The following is a 26001-nucleotide window of genomic DNA, read 5'->3' as shown; positions in this document are numbered from 1 at the left end:
AAGGGCATACTTTGGCGGCCACCAGAGAGGATTATATGGGTCCTCAGGCTCAAAGTCGTCGCGGTTGTTGATATCCATCTGTCGAACTTCGAAGCCCGCACCATCGACCTTCGAGTATGCGCGTGCAGTGTAGCGCCAGGAATCGTCGTACCAGCGCGTTTTGTAGTCTGTCCCATCTATGTTGGTCCATTCGGGCAGCGCTGGAGGGTGAATGACTGTGTAGGATCGGAGTTGATCGACGGGGGGGAACGTGGGCTCGAAGACGGATGAGACGTCGGATCTGTCGTCAGCATCTGGCATGTCGGTGTCAGACATCGTGTTGTATTATGTCGTTTCTGATGTTTGCTCTGACGAGAATATGGACCTCTGCGGTAAAGAAGTATGATCTGAATAGCTCTTGGCTTTCTTTGATGCGTAGATGCTGCCGGATTCGTTTCTTGACAAAGCAACCTGGACCATAACAAAGAAATCACTAGCTCGCAACGATTATAGAACGAGTCTCACATCAAATATGCATCTCGAGCCGGGCTATAGGAACGCAAAAGGGTTATCGTGTACCTCGTTCGTCCAAAGAAAAGGACAGCCAACAAGGTTCTCACTGGAGAGTATCTATATCATGGCTTTCGCTTTGCGTTTCGATGCAACGGTAATGCTATCACTCTCTCCCTGGAGCATTAATCTCCTCAAGACCCTTCAGCTTCCTTCTCGCCCACCGAGATCTTCTTGTTCTTTTTCTCCTTCTTTTGCTTCTTCTTTCCAGCCTTCTGCTGTCTCTTTGCAGCTCTAGCAGCAGCCTTGACCCAGGGAATATTCATCATGGAATCCCTGAACGATTCGGCCATCGTCTCATCCTTCTCTGCACCTTCTTCATTTTCTTCCTTCTCGTCCTTGTTCTTGATAGCTACCTCGTCCTGTTCCTCTCCGGGTTCCTTCACAGCAGGCAGCCAGACGCTGTCAACGGTCTCGAGAGCAGCAGAGTAGCCACGCCAGATAGGGATCTTGAGCAGAGGCTCAGTGTCGTCGAGGTAAGCTGTAGTAGGCTTAGGAATATCCTTCAGTGGTAAGTCTGGCGAGTGGGTTAGTCAGTTACAAGGAACGTGATCAACCGGGTAACCTACGAAGAAAATGAGACACAAAGTTCTCCATGTAAGACTCAGACAGCAAGCCAGGGCAACCGCGATCTCCATCAATGCAATGGGAAGTATTGACGATACTTGCGATGTTCACGGCCTGGCCAACTTTGACGCCGGTAAAGTTGTTCATGATGATCTCCGAGACAGGACCCAGACTGCCAAGTCCATGCCACACACGTATGAGAAGGACCTCCAGACTCTTCATCTCCTGAAGCGACTCACGCAACTTTGCTCCGAAAGCAGAGGGAATGAGCTTCTCCCCAAGGCTACGCTCGCCACGACGGATGTCAATAGTCATGACCAAGAAAGGGAAGTCGCGGGCAGAGGAGATCAGGCCTCTGTGCAAGGGTGTCCACGAGTTGACGTAGATGTGGCAGAAGTCGGTGGTCAGCCAGACTTGCTTGCCTACACGGTGGAATTTCTTGTTGACGAGGAGGAAGTTGGGACAGGGACGAGCAGAAGTGGTTTTTGTGTTCATCTTTGCTGTGGTCATGATGCTGGTCAGGAAACCATCGCGGCGACGAGAGAGCGCATGGCTGAGAATAGTGGCGGGAAGGGGCTCAGGAAGGCCGTTCAGAGTAGGGATGCGGGGCTCCAGGGTGAGGCGCTCCAGGTCTTCGCCCAGGCGGATCCTCAGTTGGCACTTGACGAAGTATTTGGAACTCATCGTGGTATGTTGAAGGTGATGTAGTGCTATGAAAGCTGTGGAGTTGGACGGACCCGGAGATGGCCTGCTACAAGCTGTCGACGAGACTCTAGAGGTTCGGGATGTTGCTTGCAACTCAGCGTCAACGAAGAGGGGCTCACGATGCGATTAGATGAGATGCAATTGATTGTGTGGACGCATGTATGGCTTGGCAAAAGCGACGGACACCCCGTACGAACCGTTGACGACACCCGGCCGCTAACTGATGGCTTTCCCGAATCAAAAAGGACGAAAGGGTATCACGAAGTATAGCTCATGGAGGAGCACATGTAGCATGCTCATGGAACAAATGTGGTATCAGACCTGGCTGGCGAGAGCAAATATATCGTTTGACGGAAGCAAATAAGCTGGTTAGGGGAGAGTAGCTTGTAAGGTCATACCGCAAACGGAGGCAATGAATCTGTGTTCATAACTCCAATCGTTGCATTTCGACAGTCACTCTTCAAGATGAATACTCGTTGGGTATGCACAGTATTTCTCAAATTGAGTTAACGACCGTCGGGAACGACAGGCCAGCGAAATCTTAAATGTAACTTTCGAACAGTTCATGAGTAAGGCATGGGCTGACACGATCTACGTGTATATAAAGCACGAAAGCTATTTCCAAGAAGCCTCACAAGGGAGACAGGGTGGCTGGACTGGCAGCTTTTGAGGAATGTACGTGCCGGAAACGGTCCAAAAGTATGCGATTGGCATATCGATCGCTGATACAAGATCCAAGCTCTTTGTGATAGACTGACAACGAAGAAGATGTCATGGTGATGTGGTGCATACCGGATTGTCATAGCCTCATACGGTAAAGTAGTTGAAGGAGGTGTGGTTAGAATACACCTCGCTGCGCAGATTTGGTCCCGGCGGGGTACTGAGAGCATGGCGTTTGAGCACAGACCAAGCCCATCAATGTTGGAGATTTTTTGGAAGTCGCGATCGACTCGAGACGGCGACTTTTGCGGTCGCAGCTTCCAATCTTCCATCGCAATCTCCAATTACAACGCTACCGCACAGCTCTCGTCTCCAGAACTGTGGCTGTGTCTTTCTAAATTCCGCTCAAGTAGATCAAAATGGTATGCGTAGCATCTAGACGCTCGTAGCCAGCTCCTGACGTCTACCACAGGCACCCACGAATGGCAAAAAGCGCACAACGATGCGCGCCAAAGTCGCCGCAGCCTCTCGCCCAGCAACCACTGCCACAACTGCCACAACCTCGTCGGCAAACACAAAAGCCGGCAAGCGAGCCCTCAAACACGACACGCTCATCTCTCGCATCGAAAAGTCACAAAAGAAGCCCTTGAAACGCCGTCGTCCTGGCAAGAAACTCAACACAGCCTTAGACTCGCTAGCAGATGCTTTGCCAGAGCTCGAGGAAAACAGCGATGATGAATGGGAAGGTATCGATGAGGACGACAAAGACATGGATGGTGCACTGGGCGAACTGAGCAAGATGGTCAGGGTCAGAAAGGCAAAGCCTGCTGATGGGAAGATGAAGTTGAAGACACTCAAATCGCGACCGGGTGCCTTGAAGAGGAAGCAAAAACTGGAGGAGAGTGAGAAGGAGAGGTTTGGCAAGAACTTGGCAAGTATGAGTGTGCCTGCTCAAGCCGCGTCTGATGCTGGAGATTCGTCGAACCGTTGGGCTGCCCTTCGTGGTTTCATCGGCCAAACTCTGGAGCAGAATCCTGGCTTTGCGAAGAAGGCTTGAGAGACAAAGTCGAAGATCGCCCAATATCTCTTCTCGACAGGTCGAGGGAACGGTCATTCTCAAATCGACTGGTCATTCGCAAAACGACTCACTAAATTCGGCACACCATCACACTACAGCTTGGGTGAGCTCAACAAGCCTTGAAGAGTTTCGTTGACCGATGCTTCTCAAGTGTTCGGCCTCGAAAACCAGCCCATTGAGCGGGTCTGCGCCTCGAGCGGTGCCAAATTCTCTCTCAAAGTAACCTCGGCTCCGCAAGAAGCAGCACGCTTGCTCTCGACACCAAGCTGCAAGCCAGTCCATATTGATTCGGACAAAGACAGAGTCTGGCCCATCGACTCCTTTGTACTTTTTCGCTAGACACAAAAAATCAAGGCCTCGACTGGGGTATTCTGCACTCTTTGTCCGATCGTTTCCGCATTCGGTAGGACATATTGATGGACTCCGTGACACCAAGACTCGAGCTTCACAGTGTCACGTACGTCCTGGTCAGCATGTGTCTCGAGCACACCTGTACTAGTGATCAATATGGCAAATCCTGACCCAATGGATTTTGACATATCTGGAAATCAACCTGAACCTGATCGGCCTCGCGGCTACCATGTCCCTCTGCCTCCATGGCTCCCCTACAAGACAGATGTTTATGGCCAACCAATTAACGAACACTGGACCGACGTAAACGAGGACTACACTGTGAGATTACTCGATGATCGCAGCGCCTTCGAGGTGCGCGAGCTCAACGAGAACGACCCAACAGGCATGGGCAGACGTTTCGAAGGCGACTGGCCAAAGATGTACCTAATGGGACCTCCAAGTCAACAACCAGATTACACGCAATCCTCGAAAAGTTTGGCTTGAAGATTTTGAATGCAGCTGGTTTTATCAACAACATCCATCCTTTGGAGGAAATGGGAATTGGTCCATTCGGACAGCTGCACTGTTTTACTTGGCGAAACCCGACGGTTGATCCCAATCAACGCACACACCCGGTTTTCAGGTTTGACATGTGGCATGGCATCACGCAAGAAGACCACGACATGCTGCGCCACTCACTGCTCCTTGCATCAGCTGTCCTAGACGACCCAATTGTGTTGAGCTACTTCCACGCCATGAGGCAGCATGTAGCCTCCATGGAAACAGTCATCGATCCGGATACAAATCTCATCTGCAGAATTGTGGATATCCCAGCAACCCTCACACCTGACCAGCAACTTGATACCTATCAAGCCATGTGCGATATGCGTCGCTGGACATACTGGTCAATAACCGGTCCAGCCAATGACGATCAAACTATCTTGGGCAGTACAGAAACCCAGTTCGATGCCAATGGCAAAAGTACCGACGCAGCAAGACCGTGAGTCCCTGACATTCTGTCCTCTGTACTACGGGGCCTCGGGATCAAAAAACTAACAAACCTACAGAAACACACGACAAAGCCACATCAAAACTGACAAAACCTACCTCGACCTTCTCCGCAGCTTTGCATCACCGCTGAGACGTACTGCACGAGAAATGAACCATTTGCTCGCTTCTTCTTCCATCAAATGTTCTATCTATGAGACTTGAATCATGATGCTTACCTTCAATCTCAATCATCGCTCTCTAAGTGCTTTAACTTTGCTCAAGAGTCTGAGGACATGTATATAGCTACTTAGAAGATACCGCAGCAGGACACATCAGAGGTAGTCATCCATCGAGCTCAGGGTACCCAGCTACCACGTCGAAAACGTCGAGGTGCTCACCGCAAACCACTAGTAAATCTCCAAGCCCATTCCTCTGGCATGACTCCAGGCACAATCAGATCCAATACTGCCATAATCTGACCAAAGCTCGTCTTGTCCTTGGCGGTCCAAGTCGGAGTCTCCGGCTCAACAGATGGTTGTATCGTCATTAGAAAGCAAGACCTTTCTTTCTCAAGATTGTATCGCGACCTCGATCTCTCTCGCAGACACGACCACGATGCAGAACAACGAGGTCAACACCATGGAGGCCAACAAAGAGGTCAGCGACGAGCCCACCATCAATGCGAAGAACGAGGCCATCCAGAAGGTACTCGAAGAGTATGTATACACGTCCGAAGATCACACCAGACCATCTTCCTAACACGAGAAAGCAAGGGCAGAGCCCCCGAGCCCGCCACCGCCAAACCCGCCAGCAAGCCCATCAACGAGACCAAGTCCCCCGAAGACCTCACCGTCGAAGGCCACGCAGCCTACTATGCCTCCACCAAGCCCCCTGGTCGCAAATTCCCTGCTTCAATGGCAGACGATATGCTCATGGACATGTTCGTCGACCCAGACGCAGCACCTCTCTCTCTTCCCGCCCCTGAGGTCCCCGAGGAGCCTCCCAAGAAGAAACGCCGTCCTGCCAAGAGAAGAAGATAGATCTTCGCAGCGTGATTTTTCTCTCTCGATACTCTGGTTCCAATGCTGATGCTCGCAATGCAGAGACAAGTCATGCATGTGCATCAGGCCATTGAGAGTCAGCATTTGGGATGATGATGGCGGGCACGAGTGAAGCCGATCCTCTATCAAGTTCAAATACAAGAGCATTTTTTCTACTCACTATTGTGTGACGTGTGGTAAGGAGCTCCAACGGTTGCCAAATGATGGTCCTGCACTGCGGAAGTTGTACTTACTCAAACTTGAGGCTGTTTTTTTCTGCGGCTTTCAGGCTTTGCACTTTCTCGTTCTACCATTCAACTTTCGTGCTTTCGTCTTTGAACCATTCCTCGTCAACTGTCAATCTCCCGACCATCGTGCGTATCAAACTTCACTGCCGTCCTGGCCGCATCTCTCCCCTTCTGTCCCTCGCAGAGAAGGGTGATGTGTGTACCATGGCACTCCATGTAAGCGCTCTCAAAAGATCTCTTTGTATTCCCATGTCTGCAAGCCAATCATTCAAGCACGCTGCGCACTACTGCGCATTGTTCATCTTCAGAAACCGCTTGATAATGTTACCTCTTTCTCTCTGTCAGCAGACTGCGGAAGAACGCTGAGAATCCCTGCGTTTGTTTGGCTTCAGACACTTCTCCACTCTTATATCTTTTCATTCCCGGTGGCACTGCTTCTTTCAAACTCACGCTCTCGATGGTCCGCGGAAGGGCATCTGTTTCTGGTAGTCCGAAACCGCATTCATTTGCAGCCCATCTTCTCTCTGGAATTTGCACCTCACCTTCTGGCTTTTGTGTGACCGAAGATCTTCACCGCATCTTGTTTATCTTAGTTTCAGCTGGAACGTTGTGCCTCACGCTCTGCATGTCACAATTACAAGTCCGAGCTTTTCCCATTCGGCACCTATGTACCAAGGTCTGAGACCATTCTGCTGAGCGCTGCGCTCATGAGAGTAGCGTGTGTCTACACCTTCCACTCCAGCGGTCTACACATGGAGCACATGCAGTCATGTGAGAACTCAGGATTGCCGATATCATTGTGTTCTTGATCCAGGCAATCGAAGAAGTGGCTGTCACGGGAGCCTATACCTGCGGTATCCATCTTTGGAGCAGAAGCACTTTGCCGAGGTCACCACATGCAGGTCGAGCAACGCTTCGCTGCGTGTCCAGCGCTCTGATACCTCTGTTGCGGCCTGGAATGCTCTATAAGCTGTAGTCGTTGGCTCTCTATATGCTTGCCAATCTTGCGCCCAGCGCCACAGCGCAACAAAGCCGTACACTGCACAACTCTGGCTGGCTTCAGCGCCGTCCTTCCTCCAGCAAACACTTCAAGCAACGTATCGCGATGCCTCACACTCTTTCGGCTGGATTTGGGGCTTTTTCGTTACCGCCCAAGACCTTATTCGCTGTACCCGTCTTTGGTATACGTGGTACGGCACCCAGGCTCGCTCCGTTCTCACGACGAGCATTTTGAGTGCAGTAGCCCGAACCAGAAGTACAGTCACAGACGAAAGACAAACTGTGATCGGGAACATCTCAGCTGTCCCCAATCCCAGCTACGCCTTCACAAAACCCGCTACAAGTGCACTGACTACGTGAGCAAGTCCAGCCGCAGTAGCAGCTCATTGCGTCGAAGGAGCACCCCAGCCATCGTCAGGTGCATCCCAGGAACCACTACCACTCGCTCCACACTCACGACAAGCTTTTCGAGTACATCGACTAGGGAGAGAAGATTAGCCGCAGCAGTAACCTCAACCATCATCAGCACGCTGATCTAGCCGACATTGTTGTCTTGGGCCTCCTGGCCAATGACATGGCCTCTCAGACGAATGGCAACATCGCAGTTCCTGCTTGTTGCGATTCCGCCAGCAAGTCTGTCATGGATCCTCAGTCAAATCTCGCCGTCATTCAAGGCCGGCTTCTATCCTTCGGATGTTGTTCAAGAAGACCCCTTGCCAGGCTGCCTCATCGTGACAGTCCTCATTCGCCGCTTCCGCCAACAAGATCAGCGTCAAGGCTCCTCAGTACAGCACCGAGTTCTGTCTCGCCGAGAAACAGACTTCTTCAGCCTCTTCTTGGCCAAGGTAAGGCCTAACCGTCTGACAAGGCTCCTCAGTACAGTGTATCCTCCAGCTGCCTTGCTACGAAATTATGGCCCTTGTATATCTCATCTTCAATCTGCGGCTGTTAGTATCTCCTCCCGCGTCTCGGAAGGGATGCACCGAAATGAGCCTAGAGTTCAGGCGCGACTACGAGCCGAGTCCAGAGCGTCCAGCATCAGCACACTCGATCTAGATCTGCTATCGCAGTATCCCTGATATCAGCGAGTGAGTCGCATTCGGTATTGACCACATCCCTATCGTTGCCGAACATGGTGACAACCAAATCTCACTGAGGGAAACAGCTGCCAGCAGAACAAAGAAAGTTTGATGACCAGAATCTGCTCTTCTTGCCTTCCTTCGTTATGTGTCGCCGCTTCCGTCACTATGTTCTCATGGATGTTATTGACCCAATTGGCTAATGTCAGATTTGGAGCTCTGAGTTCAATTTCTTTGCGTAAATCTACACGGTTCACTGCTGCACAGTAGACAAGCGGTTCAAGAATAGGTAGTAAGAAAGGCGACGGTTTCAAGTTGTAGTTTCAGCAAAGCACACCTTCACACATTCCAGACAACCCTTTCTACTCTGCTTCTTTGCCATTTGTCTGCCTTATCACTGTCCAGACGTGGTCCCTGATCAAGTAGACGTCAAATAAGCTATCAGTAACCTTGTGAGTCCATCTGCGTAAGTGCTCTTGGTTCGCGATTGCATATGCTGTAGCTTATTCGAAGAGCTATGTAATATTCCTTGTTCAGACTCCATCTCGCTACTAGCGCTTCCGATGTTTGAGAGAGACTGAAATATCCTTGCCTCGATAGGACCCAAAAGCGCCCATCCAACATTGCCATCCACGATTGGAGCTTGAGACCAATCTATTTGGTACGAGGGCCGCCTGTCAAACACGCAGAGCATGTAGACTCGAGAAGATGTGCGGGCAGGGAAACAGATCATATCTGAAACAGTTGTGGTATGCTACCGCAGACCTTTGCTGGAGGAAGTCAATGCCCAATGAAGCTGTTTCCTACCTCGTTCGAAGACCCGCATCCCTTTCAGTAGGTCTTGTCTTTCTGATCTGCTGCTCGTGACCAAATCTCTCCATGCGTGTAGTCTCGGCACTCGGGGCAGACCTTTCACGACGTCGGCCAAACTAGTTGCGCAGTCCGCGATTGACGCGTTGTACTGTTTACCAAGCCAGCCTCCCCTGTTCACTCTCTGCACGACCTCTCTTACTACCACACAACCCCAGTCCCATATTCATCCCATCAAGAACCTACAGATCACTTCAATTCTTGCAAGGATGTGGCGGTGCAGGATGTGCCAGCAAAATGGCAAACACACAGACTGCCGTACCAAAGGCAACCTCATGGCGCACCTGGGCAGTGCGCACAACATGGGTCCCTTTCGTTGCGCCTTGTGCCCCTACGCCAAGTGTAGAGCGTACGTGACATACTCAGAGTGTCTGCATGTGTCTATACTGACACCAGCCGCGCAGAGATCATGTTCAGGCCCACATCAACAAGGAGAAGCTCATGCGCAACGGTCGCCACGAGTATGCTATCGTGCAATACAGCCAGAGAATGAACAGCGCTCTGTACACTGAAAGTAACCTGTCCTACATCCCGCCATATGTGCCACCAGTCTTCATGCCAGTCACCGCCCCTGCTATGGCTGCTCCGCTTGCTGCTCCCGCGACCCCATCTTCGACCATCTCTGGCACTGACAGTGATATCATCTCCTCCCATGATGCTACACCGGACCCATCCCCCAGCCCTACTCCCTCCATCTCTTCCCTTGATGACAACAACCCGGAGGATGCCCATGAAGACGACGAAATGTCAGACGCAGCTCCTGTGTTCACGACACCAACCCAGCGCATCGAGGTCCCTGCTCAGAGTGTCGAGTTCCAAGATCAGCTCCGTACTCAGCGTGTCAGCTTCCAAGATCAGATCAACAATCAGGCAATGTGAGGGATTCAACTGGAGGCTCGTGTCATCGCCCTCGAGGCAGCCGCTGCCGACCGCTCGACCTTCCCCTGAACCGCTTGGCTTGAGCATGCAAGGAAGTCATGATCATCTCCACCTCTGTTGTCTCCAGGAGATCAAGCGGTCTGGACTCACCAAGGTAGGTCCCCACGAGACCAGAAGCAGGTATGGCAGCCCTTGCGAACGTGGTTGTAGCTTCTCATTATCAGGAGCGTCCATCTGAACCACTATGCCTTCATTCCCTTTCCTCTGCTACTACTTTCCCTTCTCAACGACCCCAATCCGCCAAAACTATCACACCATGCGCGACACACATTCTCTTCTCCTTTGAAAGCATTTGGGTCCGTTTCAGCAAGTTCTGTCAAGCGTTTCCGAGCAGTCGTTCATGTTCTACTGGAGACATTGCGCTCATCATGCCTCGAGTCTCTATCTTTCTTTCTGTGTTGAAGTCTTGCCTTCTATTGTTCTTTTCTTTGGTTGTTGTCAGGCAGAGCGGGTGCCTCAATGCCTTGCCAAAAAGCTTTCTGCCACTCTTTCGAGGCGTTTTTGCGACCAGGATCTTGTCTTTTCGGCAAGGGTTTTTCTCGTTGGTGGCGTTCTGGCTTGATCATATCTTCGGAGCGAGACAAATAGCTTCTCTCGTTGAGCACAGGAGTGAAAATAAAAAAGCCCTTCTTTCCCAACGTCAAATTCTCCATAGCAATGTCACTCCACGCAAAGTGCTTGCAGCTGTCTTCTCTCACTACAGCAGAATGTGTAGTCGATAGCCAATTTGAACCACTTCTAATCCTGGCATCGTTCTGTTCTACTGCATGAGGTAACGCTAGGTGCTCTGAAACCCTTGGCTCTTTACACATTCGCCTCGAGCGACGATCTGAACCACCATTCCTGGGTGTGCTACCTCTCCTCTGTATCCATAGTATTTTCCCGCTCTCCTGGTCCAAACATGGACGCCATGCGAGAGATCTGCCGAGCACTCGAAGCCAGCATCAATCCAGCTAATCCCAATCAGGTAACTTCTCGCCTAGGTGACAACCACGGAATAATCGCTTACCTTAGGCAGCAACTCGGCCACACAACCACCGTTTTGCGAGCAATATGTCACTCAAGACGGGTCCATTTGTGCCGAGTCTTTGGCTGGGCGAACCGAGTCAAACTGGAACTCATTGGAAAGCGAGCGCTGCCGAGCTTTTTACCTCTATCTTTCCAAAGTCATAATCACGATCATTTTCTTCGGTTTCAAAGGGGCGAGAATATTGAACATTTGGACAGCCTTGCATAGGATGGACCGCTGAACGACAGGGTGATACCACCAACGAAGCTGACTTGAACCATTTTCTTTATCGCCCGCGTTCGCCCCCGAGGCTTCCAGAAAACGACTAGCATTCCTTGCGACCCTTGTTCATTTCCACTCATCGAAACATCTTCTTTCCATGTCTCTATCGTGACCAAAGTGTGTATACTGGAATGAGAAATTACCGTAAATCCATGTCAACGGCCCTGTACCGTTAAGGATTCCCCTCTAACGAAAAGCCGTTTGGCTTTCTAACGTCCACTGCTTGTTTTTACCATATACAGGAGGCTCGTCCACTGAGGCTTTGCCTTCTCTATTTTCCATCTCAACCGCAATCTCGACCTCTCGTCATGACCAAACTGTTTAACCTCTCTGTTATACTGGCCTTCTTGGCTTCTTCCGCCACTGCTGCAGACCTCAACACCACAGAACTGCTCGAAGAAAGAGCAACAGCAAAAAAGTCATGTATGACGACTGTACCTGGCGTCGGTCGCTTCAACCAATACGTCAAGTACGACTTTGCGAAATGGACAAGCTTCCCCCTGGGCCTCTCAATTAGTAATTACGGCATCACGGCTGATCCTGACGACGACGAACATCCTTTTGACCAGTACTATGGACCCAATAATGTGATCCTCAAACGAGGTCGCCCGTTACAACTCAGGGTCCCTGGAGGGCAGACCAAGTCGCCGGTTCAAGGCGCCGAATTCACTACCGCTTACGATGATATCCTTTATGCTTCTGTCCGTACGGTAGCCAAGGTCAGCTCAGTGCCTGGAACATGCCATGGTATTGCCTTATCTCAGCTCTTTATACCCTCGGCAATACCTAACATAGAGATTCACAGGTTTCTTTTTCTACAAGTCCGACACCCAAGAAACGGATATCGAGATCCGCACGTCCTATCCCGACCAGATCTTCCTTACCAACCAAAAGTCTTCGCGTACTGCTGCAGCATCAACTTTCGAGACAGAGCCACCTTGTGATATGACTGCTGGCTTCCATGAGTATAGATTTGATTGGCTGAAGGGTGTCACGAAGTTCTACGTTGATGGGGAGTACGTTGGTTCGATGAAGAAGAATGTGCCTACGGTGCCTGGCAGTATGGTTTGGTTAGTCTCTTTGGATGAAGCCCCGATGTTGTCGCTACTATGCACTGCGATCGTATGCTGACTAAAGATGCAGGAACAATTGGGCAAATGGTGGCAGTTGGAGCGGTGGACCACCACAAAGAGATAATGTTCTCGAGATCCAGAGCATTGAGATGTACTACAACAGGACGAGTATAGTCGGGGTTGATTGTAAATAGATCTACGGGCTCGCGCCCAAGAAGGAACTAATTCAGTATGCTTGGCTGCGTTGAAGTCGAGCACACGATACATTCATAATTCGCGCGCCTCTGCTTCGCACTTCCGATCTCACACCAACAAAAAAACCATCAGGTCATTGACCACACTTCTTCTTCCTCCCTCCCTCACACCATCATCACCACCAGTAAGACCACCCTGTAGCTCTGCAGAGTCATTTCTACTGACCGCTCACTAGTCAACATGTCGTCCAACAAGAACTGGGGCGACGGCCACATCGACTGGGTGGCCAGTTACCAAGTGTACGAGGAGTTCGTGGCTGGGCAGGAGGCTGGTCACCAGGTCGTCGCCCCCAAGGGCGAGAACAAGGCCAAGAAGGCCGAGAAGAGGGCCGTGAGCTGCTCACGCCGTTTGTTACCATACGGTATACTGACCGTGAAACAGGCCCAGCCTGGCGCTGGCGAGCCCGTCAAGAAGAAGCAGAAGAAGGAGGAGAAGAAGGTTGAGGAGAACCAGGTCCCCAAGCGCCGCCACTCTGTTTGAGTAATGTAGGTACCATATCCATGAGGCATGTGGGCACCTTGCTGACTTGACGCGAAGTGTACGAGTATACAGCAGTGCTGCTTTTTGTATCAAAACTCCCATTCTCTCTCTCAATAGTGACCGAATAGTGTTCATGACTGTGACATTCTGTAGTTTAATGCATTTCTTTTCGACCTGTAGGTGGTAGATCAAGCATAATCATCACTATCTCGACTGCTCAGCTGAGCGCAGTACATGTTGACACCTTTCCATGCGTGAACACAACATCAAGTATCGCACCTTTTACGTTCACGAGATCTTCGACTGTCTAGACGAGTTCAAAACTTCTCCCGCGCGCTGCATGCTCTTCGCTCTGACACACGTTGACGACGGCCGACCAGATCCGTCTCACCAACAACGAATACATGGTTTCTATCACCATGCTATCCACTCCGCGCACCAGCACCTCACGCCGGACTGGCTCTGTTACTCTCTCCATATGATCTAGCAACCTCAGATCATGACAAATCTCGGTAAGTTAATTCGGAATTGAGCCCAAGAACCTCAGCTGACATCATCCAAGACGCGCTGGTGTCACTTTCACCGCGCTCCCCCAAAACTACATCCTGGAGATTGGAATTCGGTTCCGGGCCTGTCTAACCTCGAGACCAACAACGCAGGCAGGTGTATCTCCCGCTCCTGACGCAGCCCTCCTCATGCACCCATACCCGACCCTGCGTCCGCCTTGAAGTCAATCAGATCGGTACAGGTCACCTCCGAACTATTTGGAGCAGCACGCACGCTCTCCTCAAGAGAGTCATTCGCAGTCAGTACAGCGACTCCAGTGATGTCGGTGACTTCTTGACGCAAAGCTGCGAGTTATCATCCACTTCTTTCGCCCCACTAGCAGCGCCGAGGCCATGGCATCTTCTCCCATCTCCACTGCCAACGACATCGAACCGGCCAGCTACTGTGATGCCGGGCTTGATGAAACTGGAGGCGTTGGCTATGGCGGTGACTGTAAAGCCGTAGAGCAGACACCACCACCGCACATCCTGGACGTGCTCGAAAAGGACGAACGCAGTCGCATTACTGCCAAATGGTGCAAGCAGATGGAAGGTATTGACGACCTATCCTCCAGCAGCTCTGCCTTCGAAAGTGTCCTCCCTTCTGTGCAACGATGATACTACGGGAACAAACTCATTGAAGGTACTATCTTCTACATACCGTGCTTGCTACTTCCCACTGAGATAGCACATAAAATACAGCATATCGGACGTCAATCTGTCGACTGAGGCTGGCAAACTGTTGCTGGTATGTCTGATGCTACTTGAAAGAGGGGATGGAGGAGGCTACGAGATAGTGCCAGCATGGGACGCAGCTTGGTTCTCGCAGAGGCGAAAGGAAGCTTGACGAAATGATGCTCGCCAAAAAAACAAACTGCGAAGGTGTATCATGCCCCGACGACACTCAAGAGTCAAACTTCCGCTAGTAGCAATCGCCTATGGACACGCAATACCACAATCACCATGTCGGATCTGACAACGACCGTGGGAGAAACACCCCTAGCCTCGCCGGCTCAGACATCTCAGTGCGCACTGCCTGCAGAACCAGCGACGGTAACAGCACGCCCAGACCTGACGCCTTTGGAAACGTCGACAGTTCAGGAAAGAGCGACTCCTCCGGTCTGCACCCATTGCGACCTGCACCTACAGTTTCTTCATCGGACCTTCTCGAACCCGCCGACCCTGACGGCCATTAAGGATCCGTCTCGTTGGACGATCCTTCCATCACTAAACATCTTGACCGCGCACTCCACAACCGGAGAAGAGGCGAGTTGCAGCACGCCTTCGTCTTCTGGGCCCGGCATCGGAGGAAAATCGACCACGCTGTCTTGTGTGCGTGTCAGTGAAACGTCCATTGCCAAAGGTGCTCATGCACCTTCGCCTACCTTCTTGTCATCTTCCCCGTCCGCGCCACCTCTCTCTGACGATCATACTGAACAACCTTTCCTAACATCACGACAGAAGATTACAGACCATTACCTCGTTCGACCTTCCACCAAAAGACACCTCACCGATCTCCGAGCGCAAGCAATCCTCCTTCATCTCCGAGCGAGTGCGTCCGAAGTCACAGCTTGCGCTAGGGCGGAAAGGATCCCTGACCGGACGCCGGCGTGTCTCTAGCTCACAATCTTCCACAGTCAACTGCAGTCAACGACTGTGGATCAGAGGATGTGTCTGAGACAGGCGCCCACTTGACATTCGGAACATGGAAGACTTTACATCGCGCTGGCCCTTGGCATCGGGGGACTGTGGCTCAGCAAGAAGCAAACCGTCATCAAGGTCGAATCGCCTGCAATCAGAGTTTCAAGCCTACGAAGACGAAGCCTAGGAGGTCGTGAGTGATCCTGTACAGCCAAATAGTAGAGGACGCATAACATAAAACCAGGGCCTTTTCACCTGCAACCAGAGTCTCCGAGCCCAAGCCTACCAAGAGGAATTCTGACAATTCGCGACTATCCGAAGTTGTGGACGCTCAAGCAGAGCACAAGGTCGAGCTCGTCCCTCCACCCGCCTGACAAGGTTCTGGTAGAGCCAAGAAATCGGAGGCTGCCCGGTGAGGCGTTCCACGAGTCTTCCGAAGAAGCGCAACACGTGGAGGGGACTGAGTCTTCTGCCGCTCCCAAGAGGAGAGGTAGGCTTAGGAAACAAAGCCACCTGACGCCGGTCGTTGTGTTTGGTACTGAAGAAGATGGTGCGATAGCGAGTCCTACGACGAAGCTGCTTCGCAGTCACAGCGCGCAACAAGAACAGCATGCAAGCAATGGCTCGGCCCATAAACCAAGCCGGAAAAATCAGTTTCTCGACACATCTCTTCGAAACACCGCAGTCTGTCAAAGTATTCTGGAGAACACCACAACGCGGAGGGAGTCGAATGTACTGGCATGCACCCCTCATTGCCTCCCTGAGGTCTCAGAGGCAGTGTTACTAGTGTCACAATACACAAGAAGGGACAAGAGACAAGGAGAAGCAAGAGGAAATGAGAAGAGGAAAAGCTTGCCCATCCTGTTGTGAGACTGTACAGGAAGATACAATACACTTGGAAGGCAAACGTTACCAGATGTCTGAAGACAAGAGAGCGACGTCAGACGAAGTTTCCAAGGGAGGGGAAGAAAGCCAACTTAGTAGCGCAAAGACGATGCGAAGATCAAGAATAAAACTTAGACGGTAAAATGAAGTTGCAGACAGTCTTAAGAATTTGGATACTTTGCATCCGTCTTGACCACATCTGGTACTGTGCTTCTATTTCTCAAACACTAAGCTCATGTTTATCTAACAATTTGACAACGCAAAATAGTCAGTGACAAGCATGGCTGTCTTGGACCAATTCTTCCGCATAAATCAAGAATTAGCGAAGAAACATAAACGGAAAGGATAGAGTCACAACGGCGGAGTTTGAGGAGGATGTGACTTATGAGTATGGTTCGAAGCGAAATGTCAACCTATTGTCAAGCAAGCATGACGACCGATACATTCCTCCATGAAGGTACCATCAGAAATGCCGGTCATGAGAAGGTGTTGATCAGGCTTTAATGTAATGGCTGAAAGACATCTTAGGCTTCATGAAAATTCTTCCAATGTTACATACAAGCGCTGAACGGACATGTGCAAGTCTTTGGAACTTTTCCAAAAGTATGTGATCATCGTTGTCAAGATAAGCCTGTATAGTATCAGAACGCTTGAGTCCTACAATGGTGTCCTCGTTACCAGTCAGGGTATCGTGCATAGCACGCAGCGGTCCTCTGTTGTTGTGTTTGTAGTAGGTCATATCGGTCTGAGCTTGGCGCCCAGCCATGGGGCTGGTCTCGTTGACGGTATAAGGACGAAACCATATGCGGGCCTTGGCTTGTTTTCCCCCCATGACATCCCCCTCGAAAGCTTCCTCCCTTGCGAAGATGTCTGCCCTCGTTCCTGCCGGCCATCTAAGAGCCCATAATCATGTGTTCTCCCTGAGACTCACCTTCGGTGTTCTCTCGTTCGGCTCTGCGCACGACTACGTCACGAGCGTCGTTTATTTTGCTTCCCTCTTCTTTTGCTGTATTCCTTGCTTCTTCTGTATGCATGATTCAATCTTGCCATTGCGACTGGGAGTTAGACGTTCGTTGCAAGTAGAACTCACAATGTCGGTGTCTTCCTGCATGGGATGACCAGTACTAAAAGTCCGGGCAATATCCATGGATACATGACTGACAACTTCGCTCGTGTCTTTACTGCATGATTTATTGGAGGCTTGTACGGGAAAGCCTCTCCGAGGTACCCCACAAGATGCTTGAGAGCCTCACCGTTCTTGTTGGCGAATATTGAGACTATTCATTCAGCTGAGGATCAGCAGCCACAAGACCATGTTCTTCCTCGTTGGGGCCTTTCAGGTTTGTGACCATCTTGCCCGGCTTCAATCTTTCCGGTCCCAACATCGATGCCAGTGGGGAGGGTTTACGATGACCCAACGGTCGCCGACCCCAGTCTTGCAGTTAGGGGTTGGTATTGGAGAGACGGTCGAATGCAACAAGCAGAATCCGCCGACACGAACTTCTAGAACAATATCGTCACTGTTCAAAATCGATGTGAAAGTCTGGGTTAGTGATGTGGATGCCAGTAGCACCATCTTCCTTCTTCGTACCTTGATCTTTTGCGTCCATCTTGGCGATTTCAGCTTCGATCTCGCGGACTCCAGCATCACTGGATATTCAGCCTCGGGTGATTGGTGGCCATCTTGAGATGCTGAACAGCCTTGGTATTCGTCCAAGAGAGAGCAGCCTGGTCGTCGGCATGGATGGCAGCCATGGTGGGTTCTCGCGTACGGTGACGGTAGGATGGGGGCAAGGGTTTGTTGGGGAGTGAATTGCTCGTAACATGCAGAGTTGCTAAGGCGGAACATAGAGAACAACACCATCGCTAGAGTGGATTCGAGGAGAGCGCTGGCAACCACAGACTGGCGGCAGTGGAGTTCAACCTAATCTGGACACCTATTCGATCATTCAAAGGCGCTTGACAACCGGCAATACCAAGAGTTGAGAGAGGTCAAAACATACCTCCGGAGACTGAGTCAACCCCGCAGAACAGCAGCGCCTGACGTCAGTTGCAGAGATTGATGGATGAGTGGTGCAATGTTGAGGTTAGTGTGTGGAAATCACTGAGCCCGAGACTCTCTTCTTCCTCGTCGATATAGCTGGGTTTGGGACGAGCGCCGAAGTCTTCGAAACGATTTTGGCAGAACTTAAGATGAACTGCACAATTCTTGACAACTCCACGAGGCTCGGCTGGCGGTGGAGTTTGCGACTCGGCTAAGACATCGTTGCGTCTGTTTCGTCAAGCCCTTGAGATGGGAAGGCTGCAGCATCGGATGGTAAGTGTGGCACCTCGTTGTAGTCTACAAGAGGGATGATCGAGGCACTTCGGCGTATATCGACAGCTTTGGCGTGTGATGAGGTGGAATACAAGCGATGGAGACTGAGCGGCGAGTCCGAGTTGCTGTGGACAAGGCACAAGTCGTCATAGCGGTACTCGAACTCACCACGGATACTGAACCGTCTAGTTTGGAAGCCCCGGAGAACGAATCCTACAAGCATACCAAGTGATGCTGGGATGAAAGGCACTACAAGTGTCGTATCGAATCGCGTAACATTGAAACGCCGAAGCGAGCGTTCGGTTTGGCTTGCGGGATGGGCGTGAAGCTGTTCAAGTCTCTGCAAGCGATGGTTGCCGCAATCATCACGGCGCTCGAGGAAGTGTATCAAAGCTCTGTCGCTCGTGGGAGTCAGCCGTATTCCATGGGAGCGGCGAGGCCAGGAAAGATAACGCCCTAGGAGGAGAGCAAGGGTGGAGGCGACTCACCATGTAGGAGGCATACGCTACGAGCGGTGGCAGCGCCTTTGAAGACCGTGGAAGTAGCGATGAGAATGTATCTGACTAGGCTTTGTTCGCGGACCAAGTCAGATAACTTTGGGGGCCGGGAAGAGATCTTCGGTACGAGCTGCTTCGACTGACTTCTCCGAACGCACCGTCACGAATCTGGACTGAAGAGCAGCCTTGATACGGGCTTCCTTGATCGACTTGTAAATGCGTTTACCGAAGGTGATCTTGACCTTGGTGTTGATAACGTCGACCAGAGCGCGCTTGGCGCTGTTCTCGGATCTTTCTTGTGAACCGCTGCGGTGGGGAGAAGAGATCATCGATGAGTTGGAATTTTGAGGTATGAGAAGATGGACGCGAGAAACCCCCGCGGTGTGCATGCCGATAAATGTACAATACTGGAGTCTGCAAGTCCACGCGTGTGTTGTCCGACGGTCGAACTATGGTTTGGGAGTCTTGTTGCTCCAAAACTTCAGCTGTAAGCTCTTGAGGAGGTTCGAAGCGAACAGTAGCAAACATGTTCGGAAGAAGAAAATGGGACGTTGCAACGAGAAAATGTACGCCTGGAGAAGGGATAAAGTGAGCCGAACAGCAGCTCTCTTGGAGATTTCTTATGTCTACACGATGGACTGGGCGTATCTGCGGATGATGAGGCTGCGCTAGAGCTGGAACTGGTGCGAGCAGAGCTGTGAGTGGTTTGTGCTTCCGAAGCTGGAGGGTCTTTGAGTGGAGAAGATGAATTACAAGCAATTCGCAGTGGTGCAACAATAGAGAGGGAATGAACCTTGATGATGTAAAGCAAGGAAGAGAATGGAAAACGTGTTGTTCGATGATGAGGTCCACTACGTTTCGCCGACCGCCAGCACTGTACATCATTGGGAAGCATCCTCGAGATCGCCGCCCAATTGACATCTCCCGTGCACCACGGCGAGAAGATTGGGAGGAGGTGCACTTTGCATACTGCGGAATTTCAGTGGTCTGCGTACTCGATAACAGAAGCTGGAGTCTTCAAGTCGTAGAAGCAAGCACTACTTTTCCCCATATTCTTCATCATTTGTGCTCTGCCATCGCCGAGGTTCAGTCACTGTCTCATACGCCCTGGGTCTTATTTCTCCTTGTCTCCATGCCTTCTGGTTCTCCTTTACCACGCCTCGTCCTGCACCACTTTTCCTTTTTGCCATGCTATCTGCCGGACCGACGATGGACTCCTCGCAGTAGTCGATTTGCTCTCTAATAGCCAGACTCGAAGCAGTGAACGACTCGTTACGATCCTTGCATCGAGTGACGTCCAATAAGGCCATCTCATGTTCAGCATGCATACGCTCAAAGAGTGCGCCATGAAGAGCCTTAACTTTGTTCTCAAGTAGCCGGCATGGTATTCGAGTGCTACTACTTGAAGTGTCAGTCGTAGTCTCTTAACTAACGGCGCAGCGTAAAGCACTTTGCCATCGATACACACAAGAATTGGGACTGCGCAGAGTAGCAGCTGTCAATAGCATCAAGCAGCCAATTCGAGAGCGCTCCCAGCCATGTGTCTCTTGCGGATCATGTCGAACATGCAAGGAGACATGATGTGCATGCCGATAATTCCTGTTCGAAGGAGCAAGGTGGCTCTGTCGCATGCCGATGGCTGGATACTGCAAGATGCGATGAGAGTCTTACAGCCAAAACATTACCATCCCGAGCCATCTCGCAAAGGCACCACCTGCTTCGAATCAAAGCATATCTTCTCGATCAATCCTCCTCCAATACCGCAAAAGTACGTACATATAGATCCAAAACAACTCGCGTGCTGACCGTCGAAAAGCAACAGAAATCTACAATGCCTGCCGCGATCAAGGCTGCTGCAGCTGCCGCTCGCGTCTTTGTCCATACCACTAATGTCAACATCGCCCACCTATTCCACGATAAGGTTGATGCGGTTCTCAAGCAGGCAGTCAAGCACCTGGAAGCTGACCTTCCTGGCAACGCTGAGATCCGCGAGATCCAAGCTGACCTCGCCAAGATGGAATTCAGGGTTTCAGAGACCGGAACTGTTCTTGGTGTCCACCACGCTGGCCATCGCCCGGCTGGTGGGGATCATACTGGGAGCGTCGGAGTGCTTCGGTTCGGCGTTGGGTAAGGCGGGACCCGCTCTCACTATGGAGAGCACCTTTTCCCGCCTCCTAACAATGAGCAGAAGCGCCAATGCTCGGGTGAGGTCCCCTCAAGAAGTACGAGGTCTCGTATGCCACTATTCAGGGTATCGACTGTCCCTTGGCCAAGTTTCGCGATTCCGTCACCGTGGATGGAAGATGTCACGAACGAGTTCTGGTACAACGTCGACTCCCAGTCGACTCTTTTTTTTTTTGACGGGACCCTCGCCGCTTCGGCTGCTCCAGGATGATTGCACTTGAATTCTGGTGGGTTTCTTCTTCAACTTCCGCATCTCCTCTTCCCCAACGGTCACTAACCTTTACCAGGGACACGTTCTACGCAGCCATCATACCCACCAAGAAAGGCAAGAGCAAAGCAACAACAGCGCACCCCGACTCCGACTATGAGAAGCTCGCTGCTGAGATCGAGAAAAAGTCTCGTCTCACTCTCAGATACAACAAAGGCTCTGTCAGCAAGACCAAGCAGGCCGACGCGTCAGTGGGTCTGTTGGAGCCTACCAAATGCCTCAAGATCTGATCTACAGCGAAGGTTCGACTAGATCGACTTGCCCACCGATGTTTGTTCTTTGCTAGCAAAATCTCCAACACGAATTTATTCATCCGTTTCAACACAGCTCTACTTGTGTCTTTGTAAGTCGGATCCTTGATTTTCATCGTCCTATCTTGCACAATCAGGTCACTGACTATCATCAGTACCTCTCGACGGTGCAAGCAAGCCAATCGCAGCACCCTGCCGCCGAGCGACTCCGATCACGAAGAGCCAGTCGCTGGGTATCGTGTCTTTCGGAGAGTACGACAGCGTCCCGTCGTCCAGTCCAGTCAGGCGGTCCTTGAAACATCAGCCAGTGATCAGCCTGAGCTCCTCTACGACTGGCCTACCTCCACACTTACTCAAAAGCAGTGCTGCACGTTCCAAGACTGCTGTCGTACAAGCATTTTATGGCACCTATGATATCGGCTCGCGTCCTTCGACTGAGTCGAACACTACTGAGGGCACTGGAGATGAATTCGAAGAGCATGGCCTTATACGTCGCGATGCTTACGGCCGTCCTGTCGTCTACCGTGATACCAGCCGTTGTGCCGATCAAAACGCTGGCATCGTTGTTCCCAAGATCACAACACTGCTGCCAACGTCGCCCATGAGCGTGAGATTCTTGTTCGTACTGGCATGCCTCCTGCTATACTTCCTCGGGCCCCCACCAGCAGGGCCCAGGCTATGGCATTCTTTGCCGCTTCGACTGCTGACGATGCCTGATCTGTCGGCTTGCGTGACATCGAGTCTACCGACTACGAGGACGACGGCGACATCAGTGACTGGAAGGCTTTGTCGGACAGACAACACCACCACCCCACGTCTCTAATGTGCTCGTGGGGGACGAACGCAGTCGCACTACTGCGAGCTCGCACATACAGTTGGACGGTACTGAAGAGGTCTGCTACAGCAGCTCTGTCTTCAAAAGTGTGCTCGCCCTGGAGATTGATGGTGACGACGCCGACTGGACTGAAGGGATCATTCGCTTCGAGACTCCAGCTGCTGCAGCTTTCTCTCGTCACTCACCACCACCGACACAGAGACTCAACCCAAGAACTAGCGTGCCAAGATTTGCTCTGCTTCAGCAGCACCATTGGACGGCAAAAGGTAAGTTTTTGATGCCTTCGGAGTGTCTTGCCACGAGCTTCACTAACCAATGCCTCAGGTTTCAAGGTGCCGCGAACAATCTCGTCAGTCAAGAAACAGATGAATAAGCGAGCAGATGTTCTGGACTTCTCTGAGAGTCGCGATCTTGGATCTCTCTGCTCCCATTCATGGCAACTGCCTCTTCAGAAGTTTCTATCCGCCACGCCTGAACTATAAAGCACGGTGGAGATGGGGAGTCGTTGGGCTGTCAATGGCAGACATCAGGAACGCTGGGTGAGATCCTGCAGTCACATACTCGACTGAAAAGGCTCTGGTCGAAATAGTTCGTAAGGAGTGCAAGGAACGAGAGAAGGGTCAAAGTAAAGTGCAAGAGACAAGAGACAGTCAACTACCAGCGCCAGGACCAGAACACAATCAAAGACAAGTCCAGCATACAGGTCGTGCAATCTATCCCCAGTAGTAAGGGTGTCTTCAGAATTATGAAAGAGTAGCGATGAGACGAACATCAAGCGAAGGACTTGGAGAAAGGCGCCGAGCACGTCCATCCATGGTCGCAGCTTTTCTGTAGCTTTTGTTTCCTCGTGTGCATTGACTCTCGCTCTTGACTACACTATCCTGGAGCAGATCTCGCACGTTGAACGTCATTTTTATTCGCAAACTCTTCCCATTTCTTGACTCTCGGTGTATAGAGAACTGTCACAATATAGCTCTGAAAATGCATGGTATCCAATGAAAACGAGCCAGAGATATCGTCTCACGACATCTCTTTGGTCACACCTCTAACCAGAGCAGCAGCTGTGCATTCTTATGGTTAAATGTTGCTATAGACAATGGCGAGAGACAAGTTGATGCTAAAGCCATCGCTTATACATGTACACATGAACATGACATCGAATCCATCAAAATGCACAAGATCATGTAAGAAGCAACTCTGTCCAGTGAGAAAACTTGTCTTGCAGTATTTCTCCAGCTATGAATCTGATCTCAGACATAGCTATGCATGTTGATAGTCCATGCTGTGACAATACATCATTGTGGGAATGTGGCTGAGGACAGTAATGTAAACACTTGCATCGGAGAAGGACAGTTGCAGAACACCTACTCAGAATGTTTCTTTCGTTGTCATTGGTTTTATGATCTTTATGCAATAGTCAAAGGAAGGAAACGTCCAGACTCGTGTCTCCCAATTGCGACATTAATCCCACGACAGCCAACGCTCCTCTCTGCCTTGCCGACTGTCCTCCTTTCGAGCCATGCTAAACCTCACGATCAAGGTCATCATGTAATCAAGAGCTCTTGAAGATGAGCTACTGCAAGAGATACTCCAGAAGTGGTTCGATTAGAACATGCTACAACATCAAGGCTCCAAAGTTGACCTACGGGAGCTGGTCGACCGGTACCAGCAATGCGCTGCAGAAGCATCTGCTGGAGCTCGACAGGGAACTAGAAGACATCAGGATGATATACGGAAGCATTGAACGATGCTGGACTCACACAAGGGTCTGCTGGGTTTGGAACAGCAGCATCTTGCTGCACAGGCTGTGCGGGTGGGGGAAGATCCATGGCCGCGTCAATGACAAAAACTTGGTGATGGTCTGGTTGAAGGATACACGTGAAGTGGTGGTTGCGAGGGAGTGATTGCTTGGCAGTCCACGAGGTCGCACCCACGGAATATCTCATCGAATACTTGGAGATAAGTTCTCTTCTCGCGACTCTCTCTCCGTGACTAACAGATCGACATTCGCCTTCTGCTCACCATGGACGACGACAAACCCAACGATCAGCTCGTTCGCGAAGTGGCCCAGTCCATCCTCGATATGGACGCTGCCGTAGGTCACTTCCAGAGAGTATCCAAGCCGCATGCTGACCTTCTACAGAACCCCGACTGGTTCCTCGAGGAAGCCATGAAGATCCGCAAGCTCAGCCTCGAGCTGGAGCTCGCTCGTCACCAGCAAGAGAAGTGGAAGGGCACTCGTGAGGAGCGCAAGAGCAAGTTCGACTCAGGCCGCTCGGTCAGTCTACTATTACCATTGATCCTTACCTTTACCTATACTGACTCGTGTAGCATATCAAGACTATCAACAAGGGCTCTGCTCCCCTGAAGTCCATCCTCAAGAAGCGCGTCGAGGATACCACCGTCGAGACCCCTACTGGCGACGCTGCTCCTGCCGCTGAGCCAGTCCTCGAGTCAAGCACCGTGGAGTCATCCACCATCTCAGCTGGCGATAAGCTTGTCCACCTAGCCGGCGAGGTCGGAGATCTGTCCAAAGAGGTCACCGAGCTGTGGACCTTCTTCCCTGTGGCCCTAGACTCAATGACCAAGCGCATGGAGATCCTGAGGAAGGACAACAATGACTTGATCGAGGCTCTCGAGGAGCAGAAGCAGAAGAATGAGAGCTTGGAGAAGAGATTGGCCGAGATGGAGGCCTGGGTCGCCGCTCAGAAGAAGGTTTGAGAGGTTGCTGCCACGATGTTGCTACTTCAAGACTGGACCATTCCCACTTTCGACTATGCCAGCATGTCTTCAATCTTCTCTCGGGGCGGATTGTTCTCGCACTGTCGATTGCAATCAACCTTCGTTGCTACCATACCTGTGCCTGTGTAATTTCTCGTGACCATGCTATAGTCGAGCGACTTGCTACGGTAGACCTATTGTGATGCAAAGTGGAAGTGCCTAACGGGCTCTTCCCAATGAGCACAATGGATTTGTAACGCAACTTCGGGGACGCTACCATTGGTTTGCCAACCGTCTCATTTCGCCACCACATGTTCGATGCGAACCATCGCAATGCAACGAGCACTTCCACATCTGGTGATGCCCAATGAGAGTTGCACAGTTACTGTATGATCTGGAAGTACTGTCCTTATTGTCTCAATGCCATCATCATCCGATTTTGATTGTTCAGAAGAGGTTGTTCAACAAGGGCAAGGTCATACCGGCGACGCGGACATGTTCCGCTTCTTCCGAGATCGGGGACGGAAGCGGGGGACGATGGAGCCGGGGAACGGATCGACTTTCCGACTAGGGCTGACTGCATCTCTCCAACAACTTTCTTTGTTCCTTTTCGCTTTGTGTGCATCAATCAAGTCATGAGGAGCGACACGGCAAGCAGTTCGACAGTCACCATCACTGCGCCCACCCCGATGCAGGCAGCT

The 26001-nt window shown here is 51.2% G+C and overlaps 12 protein-coding genes across 12 annotated transcripts; 8 read left to right on the top strand and 4 right to left on the bottom strand.

Annotated features, from left to right (window-relative positions):
- Positions 1–683: 683 nt before the first annotated feature.
- On the bottom strand, positions 684–1800 carry M436DRAFT_86021 (uncharacterized protein; the record flags this gene model as incomplete). The annotated part of the gene is made up of 2 exons (XM_013567629.1): positions 684–1066; positions 1119–1800. The coding sequence occupies 2 exons, from the start codon at positions 1798–1800 to the stop codon at positions 684–686; spliced, it is 1065 nt and encodes a 354-aa protein (XP_013423083.1).
- A 794-nt stretch (positions 1801–2594) lies between these two features.
- On the top strand, positions 2595–3538 carry M436DRAFT_76594 (uncharacterized protein; the record flags this gene model as incomplete). The annotated part of the gene is made up of 2 exons (XM_013567628.1): positions 2595–2597; positions 2954–3538. 2 exons carry the CDS (start codon positions 2595–2597, stop codon positions 3536–3538), a joined length of 588 nt encoding a protein of 195 aa, XP_013423082.1.
- A 528-nt stretch (positions 3539–4066) lies between these two features.
- On the top strand, positions 4067–4896 carry M436DRAFT_67775 (uncharacterized protein; the record flags this gene model as incomplete). Its single annotated transcript, XM_013567598.1, has 2 exons — positions 4067–4332; positions 4365–4896. 2 exons carry the CDS (start codon positions 4067–4069, stop codon positions 4894–4896), a joined length of 798 nt encoding a protein of 265 aa, XP_013423052.1.
- A 601-nt stretch (positions 4897–5497) lies between these two features.
- M436DRAFT_67774 (uncharacterized protein) lies at positions 5498–5922 on the top strand (the record flags this gene model as incomplete). The annotated part of the gene is made up of 2 exons (XM_013567597.1): positions 5498–5587; positions 5629–5922. The coding sequence occupies 2 exons, from the start codon at positions 5498–5500 to the stop codon at positions 5920–5922; spliced, it is 384 nt and encodes a 127-aa protein (XP_013423051.1).
- Positions 5923–8956: 3034 nt separating this feature from the next.
- M436DRAFT_67773 (uncharacterized protein) lies at positions 8957–9997 on the top strand (the record flags this gene model as incomplete). Its single annotated transcript, XM_013567596.1, has 3 exons — positions 8957–9082; positions 9277–9467; positions 9523–9997. 3 exons carry the CDS (start codon positions 8957–8959, stop codon positions 9995–9997), a joined length of 792 nt encoding a protein of 263 aa, XP_013423050.1.
- Positions 9998–11773: 1776 nt separating this feature from the next.
- On the top strand, positions 11774–12615 carry M436DRAFT_76593 (concanavalin A-like lectin/glucanase; the record flags this gene model as incomplete). The annotated part of the gene is made up of 3 exons (XM_013567627.1): positions 11774–12095; positions 12154–12418; positions 12492–12615. The coding sequence occupies 3 exons, from the start codon at positions 11774–11776 to the stop codon at positions 12613–12615; spliced, it is 711 nt and encodes a 236-aa protein (XP_013423081.1).
- Positions 12616–14055: 1440 nt separating this feature from the next.
- On the top strand, positions 14056–16212 carry M436DRAFT_67771 (uncharacterized protein; the record flags this gene model as incomplete). The annotated part of the gene is made up of 4 exons (XM_013567595.1): positions 14056–14307; positions 14390–14449; positions 14584–15253; positions 15587–16212. The coding sequence occupies 4 exons, from the start codon at positions 14056–14058 to the stop codon at positions 16210–16212; spliced, it is 1608 nt and encodes a 535-aa protein (XP_013423049.1).
- Positions 16213–16470: 258 nt separating this feature from the next.
- M436DRAFT_67770 (uncharacterized protein) lies at positions 16471–17261 on the bottom strand (the record flags this gene model as incomplete). The annotated part of the gene is made up of 3 exons (XM_013567594.1): positions 16471–16527; positions 16787–17109; positions 17159–17261. 3 exons carry the CDS (start codon positions 17259–17261, stop codon positions 16471–16473), a joined length of 483 nt encoding a protein of 160 aa, XP_013423048.1.
- A 329-nt stretch (positions 17262–17590) lies between these two features.
- M436DRAFT_67769 (uncharacterized protein) lies at positions 17591–19569 on the bottom strand (the record flags this gene model as incomplete). The annotated part of the gene is made up of 7 exons (XM_013567593.1): positions 17591–17770; positions 17819–18130; positions 18231–18267; positions 18490–19000; positions 19033–19138; positions 19200–19347; positions 19445–19569. 7 exons carry the CDS (start codon positions 19567–19569, stop codon positions 17591–17593), a joined length of 1419 nt encoding a protein of 472 aa, XP_013423047.1.
- Positions 19570–20872: 1303 nt separating this feature from the next.
- Positions 20873–23061, top strand: M436DRAFT_67768 (uncharacterized protein; the record flags this gene model as incomplete). The annotated part of the gene is made up of 6 exons (XM_013567592.1): positions 20873–21168; positions 21513–21684; positions 21821–21836; positions 21900–22351; positions 22542–22845; positions 22904–23061. 6 exons carry the CDS (start codon positions 20873–20875, stop codon positions 23059–23061), a joined length of 1398 nt encoding a protein of 465 aa, XP_013423046.1.
- A 1070-nt stretch (positions 23062–24131) lies between these two features.
- Positions 24132–24408, bottom strand: M436DRAFT_86011 (uncharacterized protein; the record flags this gene model as incomplete). Its single annotated transcript, XM_013567626.1, has 3 exons — positions 24132–24152; positions 24226–24288; positions 24340–24408. 3 exons carry the CDS (start codon positions 24406–24408, stop codon positions 24132–24134), a joined length of 153 nt encoding a protein of 50 aa, XP_013423080.1.
- A 194-nt stretch (positions 24409–24602) lies between these two features.
- Positions 24603–25300, top strand: M436DRAFT_86010 (uncharacterized protein; the record flags this gene model as incomplete). The annotated part of the gene is made up of 3 exons (XM_013567625.1): positions 24603–24674; positions 24723–24857; positions 24911–25300. 3 exons carry the CDS (start codon positions 24603–24605, stop codon positions 25298–25300), a joined length of 597 nt encoding a protein of 198 aa, XP_013423079.1.
- Between the last annotated feature and the right edge of the window lie 701 nt (positions 25301–26001).

The sequence above is a fragment of the Aureobasidium namibiae genome, assembly GCF_000721765.1.
Source record: "Aureobasidium namibiae CBS 147.97 unplaced genomic scaffold scaffold_24, whole genome shotgun sequence".
Classification (NCBI taxonomy): Eukaryota; Fungi; Ascomycota; class Dothideomycetes; order Dothideales; family Saccotheciaceae; genus Aureobasidium; species Aureobasidium namibiae.
Note: the sequence above shows the minus strand (reverse complement) of the source record. Positions and strands in the feature narration are given on the sequence as shown.